At 28.7% G+C, this 12,500-nt stretch overlaps 2 protein-coding genes across 3 annotated transcripts in view; both read right to left on the minus strand.

Annotated features, from left to right (window-relative positions):
* The window catches only part of LOC136072124 (dynein intermediate chain 3, ciliary-like), a 100,921-nt gene extending 93,777 nt beyond the window's left edge, over positions 1–7,144 (minus strand). Inside the window, exons 1-2 of the mRNA XM_065820545.1 lie at positions 6,889–7,144; positions 1,195–1,356 (exon numbers count right to left, since the gene is read on the minus strand). Of these exons, the coding sequence (XP_065676617.1) occupies positions 1,195–1,356; positions 6,889–7,071 (345 nt within the window). The 5' untranslated portion in view covers positions 7,072–7,144. The remainder of the gene's footprint in view (positions 1–1,194; positions 1,357–6,888) is intronic.
* A 1,015-nt stretch (positions 7,145–8,159) lies between these two features.
* The window catches only part of LOC136091432 (uncharacterized), a 22,417-nt gene continuing 18,076 nt past the window's right edge, over positions 8,160–12,500 (minus strand). For both annotated transcript variants that reach the window (XM_065819016.1, XM_065819015.1), the window contains exon 2: positions 8,160–9,118. In XM_065819016.1, the coding sequence (XP_065675088.1) occupies positions 8,224–9,111 (888 nt within the window). In that variant the 5' untranslated portion in view covers positions 9,112–9,118 and the 3' untranslated portion in view covers positions 8,160–8,223. The remainder of the gene's footprint in view (positions 9,119–12,500) is intronic.

Here is a 12,500-nt window from a genome sequence, read left to right on the forward strand (position 1 = left end):
ACAAATAACATCAGTGTTTTGGAATGGCTATCTCAAGATCCAGACTTGAATCCAATAATCAAAATATACCAAATTGATAGTATATTTTGGACAGAAAAATTGGCAAACAAGCATTTAGACACAAAGACAACTTGAAAGAAGCTTTAATATGGGCATGGGATAATATATCAACAAAAGAGACCCAAAATTTGATAAATGCAATGCCAAATCATCTAGATGAGGCCATCAAGGCTAAAGGAGGCCCCACTCGATACTAATTTCCATGGAATTTGATCAATTTGACACTATTTTTGAACTGTACGATTATTTTTTGCAGTCAGTTTTATGCATCATTAGATCAATTGTGTAAAATTCAATAGGTTTGAAAAGCAATTAATTCACAAATACACAAATAAATTCTTAAAACAATACTTGATAGGATATCTAAAAAAAACTTTTAAATATTTTAACAGCAACTATTTCTTTGATGCAATCTTTAAAACTATGATTTTTTTTTAAGTGTACGATTATTTTTTTTGCATACTGTATATATACATATATATATATATATATATATATATATATATATATATATATATATATATATATATATATATATATATATATATATATATATATATATATATATGTATATATATATATATGTATATATATATATATATATATATATATATATATATATATATATATATATATATATATATATATATATATACATATATATAACTTTAAATGTATTCTGCAAAATATAGTCCTCAATGTTCCTAAAAGAACAGAGCAATAATAAATAAGTAGAAAATATCAAACTTTTCTCATTTTACACTGCATTTCATTGATAAAGGCCATCATCATCACCATCATGATCAATAAAGACTCATTAGAAACGCAACCATTTCTGACGAGTCTTTATTGATGGTAAAACAGAAGCCCAATCAAAACACTTAGTCAATAAATGTACACTCCACTGTGCATATTCCTCGATAGTCTACGTATGTACACTTCACTGCACCTATTCCTAAATAGTCAGTTAATGTATGTAAACTAATTCAACTTAATTTAACCTGAATCATATTAGGCTTTTTTTTATTTGTTGATATAAAATGTTTAAATCATTTTTACTTTATAATTTTACTAATTTGCTTTTCACAGTTGCAAAGTTTGTTATTAAAATTAACATAAATAATTTCAGCTTACAGATCCAAGAGAAGTTAGTGTATTTATGTACTGTTCATCTTTTTCCACCTTTTTTCGAAATCTCATTGTTTGCTCTATATCTGATGAATTTATGTCTTTTGGCCAACCGCCTTCTACATGATTCATGCCTCTACTTTCTGATTCAAATCGTTTAGTATTGACCTAAAAAAGATCTTTTAATTAACTTTAAAACATTTATGTTACCACAACATTCAAATAATAAAAGATTGAAGTAAATTTTTACTAGAATTCAATCTGAAAATTCATAAACTACTTGCACATAATGAGACAATATGCTACAGTTAGATAAAATAACTAAATGACATAATAAACCAGTTATTTTCATGAAACAACTTGATATAACAATAATGTTACCCACAAGGAGCAGTTATTCTTTGCAAACATAGTTGTTTTAGCAAACATGGTTACTTCTACAGAAAATAAACAGATTTGGGAAACAAAAAGATGAAACAAAAGTTTAAAGAAAAAAAAAAACTAAAAGAAGGTAGCAAGTTAAAGCAAAACAATGCAAAAGATGACCAGATGATAAAATAATCATAAACGCAAAAGTTTCACAATGTTTGACAATGATACATGCATTATCTTTAATTATATTAAACCAAAGCCATATTTTTTGTGTTTCATCATTGTTAAATATGTTAATAATACTATATATAGTAGAGTATATGATTTATATAATTATACTCAATAGTTATATAGAGTGCTAAAAGAATGATGCCGTGCTGCCTTGTGGGATTTGCTTTCTGGAAAGGCTGGAAGGAGTGTACTTAATTTCATCAATACTATTTAATATCTCTCATGACTATAGTAGTGTGTGTGTGTATATATATATATACATATATGTATATATATATATATATATATATATATATATATATATATATATATATATATATATATATATATATATATATATATATATATATATATATATATATATATATATATATATATACATATCAACTTTGAGGTCAGCAATAAATTGCCGTCCTCAAACTGTTAGAAGTGGGCATTAGGTCGGCCAAAAAAACTTGATACGAAGGAGTTTGTTAAAGTAAATTACAGGTGAACTAACACAGTAACTAAGGCACTTCCAATTATATAAAAGACATACACAAAAAATAAATATAAAAATAAATTAAAAAAAAATTAAAAAATTCAAAATAAAAAAAAATAAAAAATATATATATACATAAATAAATTAAAAATATACAAATAAATTAAAAAAAATATATATATATATATATATGTATAGTTGCTATCTGTATGTTTGTGTTCTACCTGAACTTCTGGCACTGTGTTCACTCACCCGTAAGTTTCTTTATGTGTGTGTGCGTTCTGTCTGAACCTCTGGTGCATTGTTCATTCACCTGTAAGTTACTTAATGTATGTTTATATTCTGTCTGAACCTCTGGTGCGGTGTTTGTTCACCAGGAAGTTACTTAATATATCTGTTTGTGTTCTGTCTGAACATTTGGAGCAGTGTTTACTCACCTATAAGTTACTTTATGCATGTCTGTGTTCTGTTTAAATCTCTGATGCATGGTGAGCTCAGTAAATAACTAGTGACTCCAACTATAAAACCTACGCTCACCTAGTATTTTGTTAGATATGTTTTTCCTTATGCATTTCCAAAATATTGCGCCTAATACTTTTTAAAGTAATGTTTACAGGAAGTAACTCCTTTTAAATACTTGTGGTTAAGTCGCGTTCAGGATCATCACAATAACCCTGGTACTAGTATCATGTAACCCAGTACTACTTGCCCCATGTCCTGCTGCTATGTAGGGCAGCCCTGGGAATTAGAAAAATGAGGTTGACAATAATTTGCTGACCTTAATCTGTTGTAGGTCAACATCAGGTCGGCAAAAAAAATTTGATACAAAGGCTTTACCATAAAACATAAAAACACTTCTAGGTCAGCAGTTAGGCAACACCTTACCAGCCCTAATTCCGAGGGCTGGTAGAGTGTGCTTTTTTAGCAAAGGCTATGAGAAACAAACTCCAAATTAAAAATCCCCTCTGTTGGGGCTCTTGCTTGAGTAAAGACTAGAGATGGTGTCTGGATAAAAATATTCATCTTACGCAGATGTTAACTGCAACCCAGCTACTGTCTTGTAGAAGGCCTCCTAGGCATAGACTTGAGGGGTAAGCAGAATAGTTCTAACCATCTTCGAATCATTTCTTCATCTGTTAGGCTGGCATAGATGTAAACCTGTGTTAAATTTTTTCTTGCTTAGGATCATGAATCTGGATTTTCTTGACTCTACTCATAGGTTTTTTCTTGTGCATCCTTGATAGATGCTATGCAACTCTTCCTGTTATCACCTATTAGTTCTGAGGTCGACTAATAGTAAGGTTTCTTGAACTTTGTTGGAGCTCTCGGAAAGGCTGATTCCATCAACATCTGCAAAATATCAGAGTGTTAACATTACCATGTTGCACAAGGATGGTGTCCCTGTTAATGTTTTTAGTGCACATTGTTGAGGCCACATAAGGAGCCTTATGTTACAACTTAATTTGATTAAGTTGTAACATAGAGCTTAAAGGGATTCCCAGCTGCCAAGTTATGTTTATTTTGTAAAAAAGTATTAGAAAATAAGTTTTGAGTTTGTTAAAATTACCAAAACAATTTATTTATTGTGATATTCACAAATAACATTTGTTGTTTTGCCATTATACTTCCGGTTGAGCAGTTCATATTAACTCCATGAATTTGCATAGTTTTTTCCATCATAAAAATATCTGGTTTGAATAATAAATGTGCTTAACGCAGAATTTTTAAACCATTTTCACAATTACACAATTAGATTAATTTTTCCCTTTTATAAAAAAATGTTTGCACTATTTTAAATATTTTAGTTCAGCTGGAGACATTTAACAAAATAAAAATTGTAACTAAACAAAGATTATCACTTTTCTACTTTATTTTATTTTTATTTACATTAAAATATTTTTAATTTGATTATTATTAGTTTTATAAAAGCTTTTATATAAAGGCATTCTTCTACATAAAAATTAATGGTAAAATGAAAAACCTAAATATAATATTCATAACTCGAGTTGAAGTTATTTGAAAGAACTTTTTTTTATTGACATGATTATTACCTACAAAAGCACAATTATTAGACCAGTATTCAAAAAAAATCAAAGAGCCAGATCTTACCTTTGAGGAAAAAAAAAATGGCAATCAAAATTATAAAGTTTTCCATTAATATCTTGATAAAAAATCTGTTCTGAAAAGTTTAACTAATATGAAACTTGTTTTTTAAGGATTATTTACGATATAAACACAACTTGTCTTTGCACTTGTGGATCACTTAAAGTTAAAATTAACTTAATTTTAAATTAAGAGTTAATTAACAGGACTGAGACAACTGCATAGCTCATTGCTTGGGATTCAGTGCTCTATCTATGAATGAGTAAAGTTCTCTTTAAACTTAAATCATGCTAAAAGTAACCCAAAATACTTAACATAAAAAACCACCCCAACACCTAACTGTTTTAACATATTGTTTACAAATATTTGTAGTCTGCAGCAGACTTCCATCAGTTAAATCTTATGCCTTGCAAAATTCACCAGACATGCTAGATCTTTGTGAGACATATATAAATTTGTCTATTACTTCTGCAGATCTCAGTATTGATAAACTTCTATCCTTTAAGTCTCAAAGACTCCAACAGTCGCATGCTAAAATTGGGGGTATACATGCAAATCAATTCAGCTATTTGTCATAAAATCAGGTTTCAATCCTTCGAGCATTTATATATGCGCTTCTGTTAAGCACCTCTTCACTTTATTACCTTTCTTATCAGTTTTATTGTTCTCCTTCTTCCCAAGACTGCACTCTTTTAGATGTAATTTCTGATCAAATTGACTATGCCCTTTCTCTTTACCCCTCTACCAATATTGTCTTTATAAGTGACTTTAATGCTTTAGAAATTCTGCATTTCTCAATCTCTTACTCAGATAGTTAACTTAATGATTTGTTTTCCTGACAACTCTTATTATTTACCTTCACTCTTTGAGTTATGTCTTGCTTCTGATCCTAGCTTGTTGTTCTAACTTTTTTTTTTTTTTAAACATCTTAGCTTCTAACAAGGCTGCAAGCAACCAATAATTAAAGTTGGAAGATACTGGAAGAGAAAAGATGAAGATTGTAGAGCAAGATAAGGATTGACAGACGACTTAAAGGATTGCAAATTATATGAATCAGGAAAGCAAGATGAAGGAAGCGAATTCCAAAGAACTGATGTTCAAGGAAAAAAACTAGACGAATAAGCGTTTTTGGAGCACTTAGGAACAGTCATAGAAAAAGGATGAGACTTAATTGAATGACGAGTAGCATAACTGCTGTGATGAAAAGACTTGGGTTTATTGCTCTAGACATATTTATATTATTAATTGAAAAATTAACATCTGCTAAGGTTGCATCTCTTAATCATACTCAACACTTTCATCTGCATCAGCAAAAAGATATAAGCAATCAAAAAGAAAAGACTTTTTTTCAAGACAATAGTATAAAGTTCATCTACATCAGAAAAAAGAGCTAATTTAGATGTAACCATATGAAGCAAGCTTATGAGGAAGACCAGCATGCCAAAATTTTTTCAAAAGCTTCAAATATTTTATTCATTTTTTTAAACATCTTTGCTTCCAACAAGGCTGCAAGCAACCACTATTAGAGTTGAAAGTTACTGGAAGAGAAAAGATGAAGTTTATGGTTGGCTGTAAGAGCAGGTTCAACTATGTTTACAATGCGTTTTTGCACCTTGTATAAAGGAGAAAGGGCATCATTAGAAGATCTGCCCCAGATATGCCAACAACATTCCATATAAGGACGGATTTGAGATTTATAGAGATAAAGAATAGAATCAGGAGTAAGAAAGTGGCAAGCACGATAAAGAAATGCAACCTCAGCAGATGCTAATTTTGCAATGGTTTTTGATATATGGTTTCCAAGAAAGATCAGTAATAAGATTTAATCCTGGAAAACAAAGGGTAGACGACTCATCAAGTACATTACCACTCATAAATATAGGAAGATCTAGATTATTTTGATAATGATTAGCTGAAAAAAATTGAGTTTTATCTGAATTAAAGATCACCAGCCACTGAGAGCCACATGCTATAGCAGAAGTGAGATCCTTTTTAAGCTCAAATGCCCCCTCCAAGCAATCATAGAGCGTTGGCTTCTTTTTTCTTACTATTGATTCCATTCTCTATCTTAACAAACTTCTGTCCCTGTATGGAACACTGTTTTCATATTTGGGCTGGTTCGCCTAATGATGCATTTTCTCTTCTAGACAAGGTCCAAAAATGCATTGTAAACATATTAAGACCTGCTCTACCTGCTGAGACTACAAATACTATCATGGTCGTTGCTCGAAGGAGCTATCGCCTCTAGTTCCATCAACTAAAACTCATTCTTAATTGACTCGCTATTCAGCAAAGTCATCATTCGTTTACTGTTATTATGTATTTTCTTCTGTCAACCACTTCCTTACTCTATTTTTTCTAGTAACTCATACCTTAATAGTGGTTGCTTGCAGTCTTGTTAGAAGTAAATCAAAATAAAAAAAAAATTCTAATGAAATTAAAAAATGTACACAAAAATAGATCCTGGTAAACATGTTTAATAATAAAATTATAAAAATTTATAAAAAGTATACCTCATGCTCAGACATTTCAGTAATGCATTGTATCCCAACATGACAAGGGTTTCTGTGAACATAATTGCAAGCAAGCTTTTCATCTGGAAATATATCTACATGTAGCTCTGCTTGGCGATCTGTAAAATTACACTGCCTTCCAAATTCTGAGCGCTTTTTTGTATAAACATAAACTATTTCCATTTTTATTGCATTGCTGCCAAGTTAAACTACTATATGTTTTTTGTCAAACTTGAAAAAGTAGCAAGCATTATTGCAGGCTATAAAAACTTACACATGGCAACTTGTAAAACACAAAAAATTGTGTTTATTACTACTATATGATGATGATGATGAAGATGATGATAATGATGATGATGATGATGATGATGCTGATGATGATGATGATGATGATGATGATGATGATGATGATGATGATGATGATAATGATGATGATGATGATAATGATGATGATGATAATGATGATGATACTATATGATGATGATGATGAAGATGATGATAATGATGATGATGATAATGATGATGCTGATGATGATGATGATGATGATGATGATGATGATGATGCTGATGATGATGATGATGCTGATGATGATGATGATGATGACGATGATGATGATGATGATGATGATGATGATGATGATGATGATGATGATGATGATGATGATGATGATGATGATGATGATGATGATGATGATGATGATGATGATGATGATGATGATGATGGTGATGATGATGATGATGTGATAATAATGATAATGATAAAAAAATTTATTGGTTATTATCTTTAAAGCAATTTGTAAATAATTTTTATGGTTTAACTGTGTTTTATATTCTATTATAATAAGATAATTAGACATTTTATAAAAAAATCTGTTACAGCAAAAAAATATATACATTTTTTTCAAAATGAAAAAAATATGAAGAGACATAAAACAAAAAAAATTGAAAAAAAAAATTAAAATAATTATCATTAAAAAATTATATATTATTTCATTATGTATATATATATATATATATATGTATATATATATATATATATATTTAATACTTTTTATATATATATATATATATATATATATATATATATATTTAATACTTTTTATATATATATATATATATATATATATATATATATATATATATATATATATATATATATATATATATATATATATATATATATATATATATATACATTCAATATATATATATATATACTTAAATAAAAGTATAGAATTACAATAAAAATAAAGAGTAAACAAAAAAAGAAATGCTAATAAAAATTAGTCTGTTTTTTTTTCAAAATTAAATTAGTACTGTTATAAAATTGTTTTATTAGGAATCCCATTCTTTATGTGTTAAATGATTAACAAAACTTGATGCAGAACTGATTACACTTTCATTATCAAAATGTTTTTGAAGAGCAGAAAGCCTAGATACACTCTGCTCTTGTAATAAATTGTTACGTTTATTAGTTTTTGAAAGTCTTTCAACAAGAATTTCATTTGTTATATGATCTTTTATCAACTCACTGCGAGATATTCCATTTGTAGGTTTAGCACTCTGTATCTTTCCTAAGAGTCGTAAATTTTCACGTTCAATTTCTTTTTGTTTCCTCATTCGGTTAACTGCTGATGCAGATTGCAACCGAACAGGCATATTTGTAGTACTTCGAGAAGAATCTGATTTCCTTTTTATTATTTCTTTCAGTAAACGATGGTTTTCTGCATCAATGTCTCTAACTTTACTATTGCTGAATGACATACTTTGTCTTGAATCAGGAAACCTAATTTTTCTACCACTTATTGATTGATTGGATCGGTTTGACCTTGGTCGGCTTTGAGAATCAAATGATTTTTCAGAATTAAAAGGTTGACTACCTATATTTTCACAATAACTTGATTCAATAGAACTACAGGATGTTTGTGGTCGAATTCTCTTTGTTAAAACTTTGCTAGAACTTTTTTTAAATTGCATTTTTTCTATATTCTCAGAGCTTGGATCATTTATATTTACATTGTTAAACAATATTTGAAGATCACTTTGCTCTAAACACGATTGAAAAGTATTATCAGCATTATCATTTAAAATATTGTCATCATTAAATTGCTTTTTAGTTGCATAAACAGCATTCCACATACTCGTTTTTTCTTCATGATTAAAGTCTTGATTTTCATTCTTTGCTTGAATAGATATATGACGAATACCATCTTTGAATGACATTTTATATCTAATAAATATATATATATATATATACATAAATATTTAACTAACCCTAACTCTGTAGGCATTATTTAAAAAGGGTGAGGTTTAACATATTAAGGTCAGAACTATCAAAAAGTTTAAATTTAAATATGTTTAAGCTACCAGGGCTTGATAACTGCCAAAAAAACGATTTTTTGATATTTTCATGTTTTCAGGGTCAATTATAATATTTTTAGACTTAAATCAGCTTTACAACAACCTTATCTTTTTAGCTTTACAGCAAACTTATCTACAGAAATTAATACAAGATAAGCATAATGCATTTAGTAGTTAAAACTGTTTCAAAAAATTTGATTTAAGAGTATTTAAAAATTATGGTTTTTTCGAGTTTTGTATTTTATAATTTCAACTTAAATATTTTATTAAAAGGTCATTTTCTTAATGGGTACACACAAAAACTTTATTTTAAAATTTTTTTAAACATTTAATATACAAGTTATTGATTTCTATATATTGTCAGTGAAGTTGTTATGAGGGGACTACAGTGAAGTTGTTATTAGGGGACTACAGGGCAAGAAGATATATTTTTTGTTTTATTTGTACAGGTTTTAAAGTGGGATATGAGTTTAGTAAACAAAAAGAGACTTAATAGATGAAAAGTTACAGAGCCAGGATTGCTCTTCGTTTCTTTATATTTAAGACTATGCTACTGCATATTTTCAATTCCTAATCTATTTTATTTGTTATATAAGAATAGTTTACTAGGATTATATTTCTTATCAATATTAATGTTATTAAATCTCTAATTAAATTCTGATATTCTGATATCAATAATGATATTTATTACATTTCTAACTAAACTCTTAAAATTACTAGATGAAAGTATTATTAAATATAAAATGGCTGCTGAAACAAGAAGGAAAAATGATTCTTGTCTATGTGAATATTTGGGATCTGGAAAAGAGTTACCAGCAGCTGAACTGCCAATAATCAGAGATGTGTTAAGATATGATATTTTTCTGACAAAAACAAGTGAACAGAAGAAACTAGTAATTTCTAGTTGATCATTTTACAATGAACATTTAGAAAAATGGCTAAAGACCAGTGCTTTATTAAAGCCTCATGTACTTTAAAACATAATTTAATAAAAAAAAAGATGTTTGGAACAAAGATTTCTCAAAATAGAGCAAGTAAAGTAACAAAACAAAAGTTTATTTTTCTCATTGACAAATTATTTGACTTAGTGGATTGTAAATGTATAATTTTGCTTTATTCTGAGTAACACTGCCCTTTTAATTGTAAAGTTAGTGCCCACATTACCTGTATAAGTCATAAAATATCAAATAATGAACTGATTTATGTAAAAGATATGAATGGATACTAAAAATATCATAAAAGTATTAGTATTGCTAAAAGTGAAATTTTACTTAAATATATTAGTTAATAAGCTTAATTATTATAAGACTTAAGAGAAACACATGGCTCAAGAAGAAACTAATGCTCAAGATAGTGAACATAAAATTTTTGAAGAGATCAACTTTGATAAAAGTGAGATTTCTATTCAAAACTCAAGTACAAAATGTTTAAAAAAATCTAGAAATTATAAAAATTGGCTAGTATTAGATATGGTGTCAGTTTAAAAGCACATGCATATGATACTAGCCCTTCTACCCATGCAGCATTCGTAGAAGGGCTAGTATCTAACAATGACAACAGATTAATAATTAATCACAGTAAAATTAGGAGAGCTAGGGATAAAGTTATGAATGAAGTAGGTAATCAGTTTGATGATTACTAAAATATAGAGATTATAGACTGTATATTTTTTGATGGATGAGAAGATCTGACTGAAGTATTGTTCACTGTAGATGGATTAAACAGAAAGTATCTCGCTAAAGTTAAAGGAGAACATTTAAGCAATCTTTTAATTAACCCTATTTACTAAGGTGAAAGTTGGTGAGCCTCTTATTAACTTTGATAATGATTTAGTGAAAGACCTTTCTACTGATCAGTATCTGATGGCTATCAAATAGTTAAAACTATAGGCAGCGGTCATGTTCCTCAGCAACTAGAACTTTATGAAATTGGGCCGGTTAATATAGCCAGATGGCTAACAACAGCCAATTGAATCTGTAGAATTTAGGTATCTCATCATGGTAGAGTATATTGCAGGAGTGTATTTTCTTGTCTGGTTTAAAATCAAAATTAAGCATAACAGGTGATGCGGAAGTTATTGGACAAAATAAAAACGTCAATAACTTATTTATAAATAAAAAAGCAAACTACTATTATATTTTTTTTAAATAAAGCATTTATCTTTCAATAAAAATATATTATTTTTTATATGAAAAAACACCACCATCTGCAATTGATCTCAATTTTGCTCTGACGCCTTTCACATGCGACTGTAAAAAGTTTAAATCAATCTCTTGTAGTTTCAGCTTAATGCGATCAATCAAAACTTACTCTATTAAAGCTTGCAAATCTCCCTCGTAAACCTTCTGTGCCAAATGTCCCCAAAAATATTCAATTGTTTGTGCTTGAGGCACAATTGGGGGATTGGATTCTTTATCAACGTAATAGACATATTGGTCCATCCAAATTAGAGAATCTTTAAAATAATGAGAACTTGCTAAATCTGGCCAAAGTAAATAGTTAAAGTCTCCATGATACTTGTGAATAAATGGAAGAAGTCGTTTTTCTAAATATTGATTAATATATATTGATGAATTGATCGCAACAGCCTTGGAAGTGCGAAACAATGGCTCGGACATACCACGGTCAGATATGGCTATCCACATTAATAATTTTTTTGGAAATTTCTCTTTTCCTATAAAACGAACACTTTCTGGGCATGTCTTTTTGTTGTTTGTGTAGTATCCAGAATTTCCAGGCATGTTGTCCCCTGCAAAACAAAAGTATTTTTCGTCATCGATGACTAGAAGCAATTTTATGTTATAGAGTTGGTTAACTAGTTTCCTGCTTCTTTTCTTTGCCTTTATTTGTTGTTCTATAGTGTATTTTGGAGTCTTTTTACGTTTTCTATATTTAACATTCATTTTTTTTAACTGACAACCAATTGTTGATTGATTTACACTAAATTTAATACCTATTTTTCTGTGACTGACCCCTTTTCGATTGTTGACAAGTCTCGTTAATTCGGCTTTCTTTTCTCTAGTCCAGGATGTCGGACAATAAGGGTGCTTTCTATCAGAAAACGATTGAACAGTTTCAAGAACTTCGAGCAAATCCTTCCTTTTCAAAACGATTTACGATTTATTTATTTTTTATATTAGGTTTATTTACAAAAAACATTTTTAGTCGCTTTCGAAAAGATTCTTGTTCAGCTGCATTTAACCTCATTTTAAATAATTGTGTTTCAAATAATAAAGTTTATATTTTATAGA

Source organism: Hydra vulgaris, chromosome 15 (genome assembly GCF_038396675.1).
Source record: "Hydra vulgaris chromosome 15, alternate assembly HydraT2T_AEP".
Lineage (NCBI taxonomy): Eukaryota > Metazoa > Cnidaria > Hydrozoa > Anthoathecata > Hydridae > Hydra > Hydra vulgaris.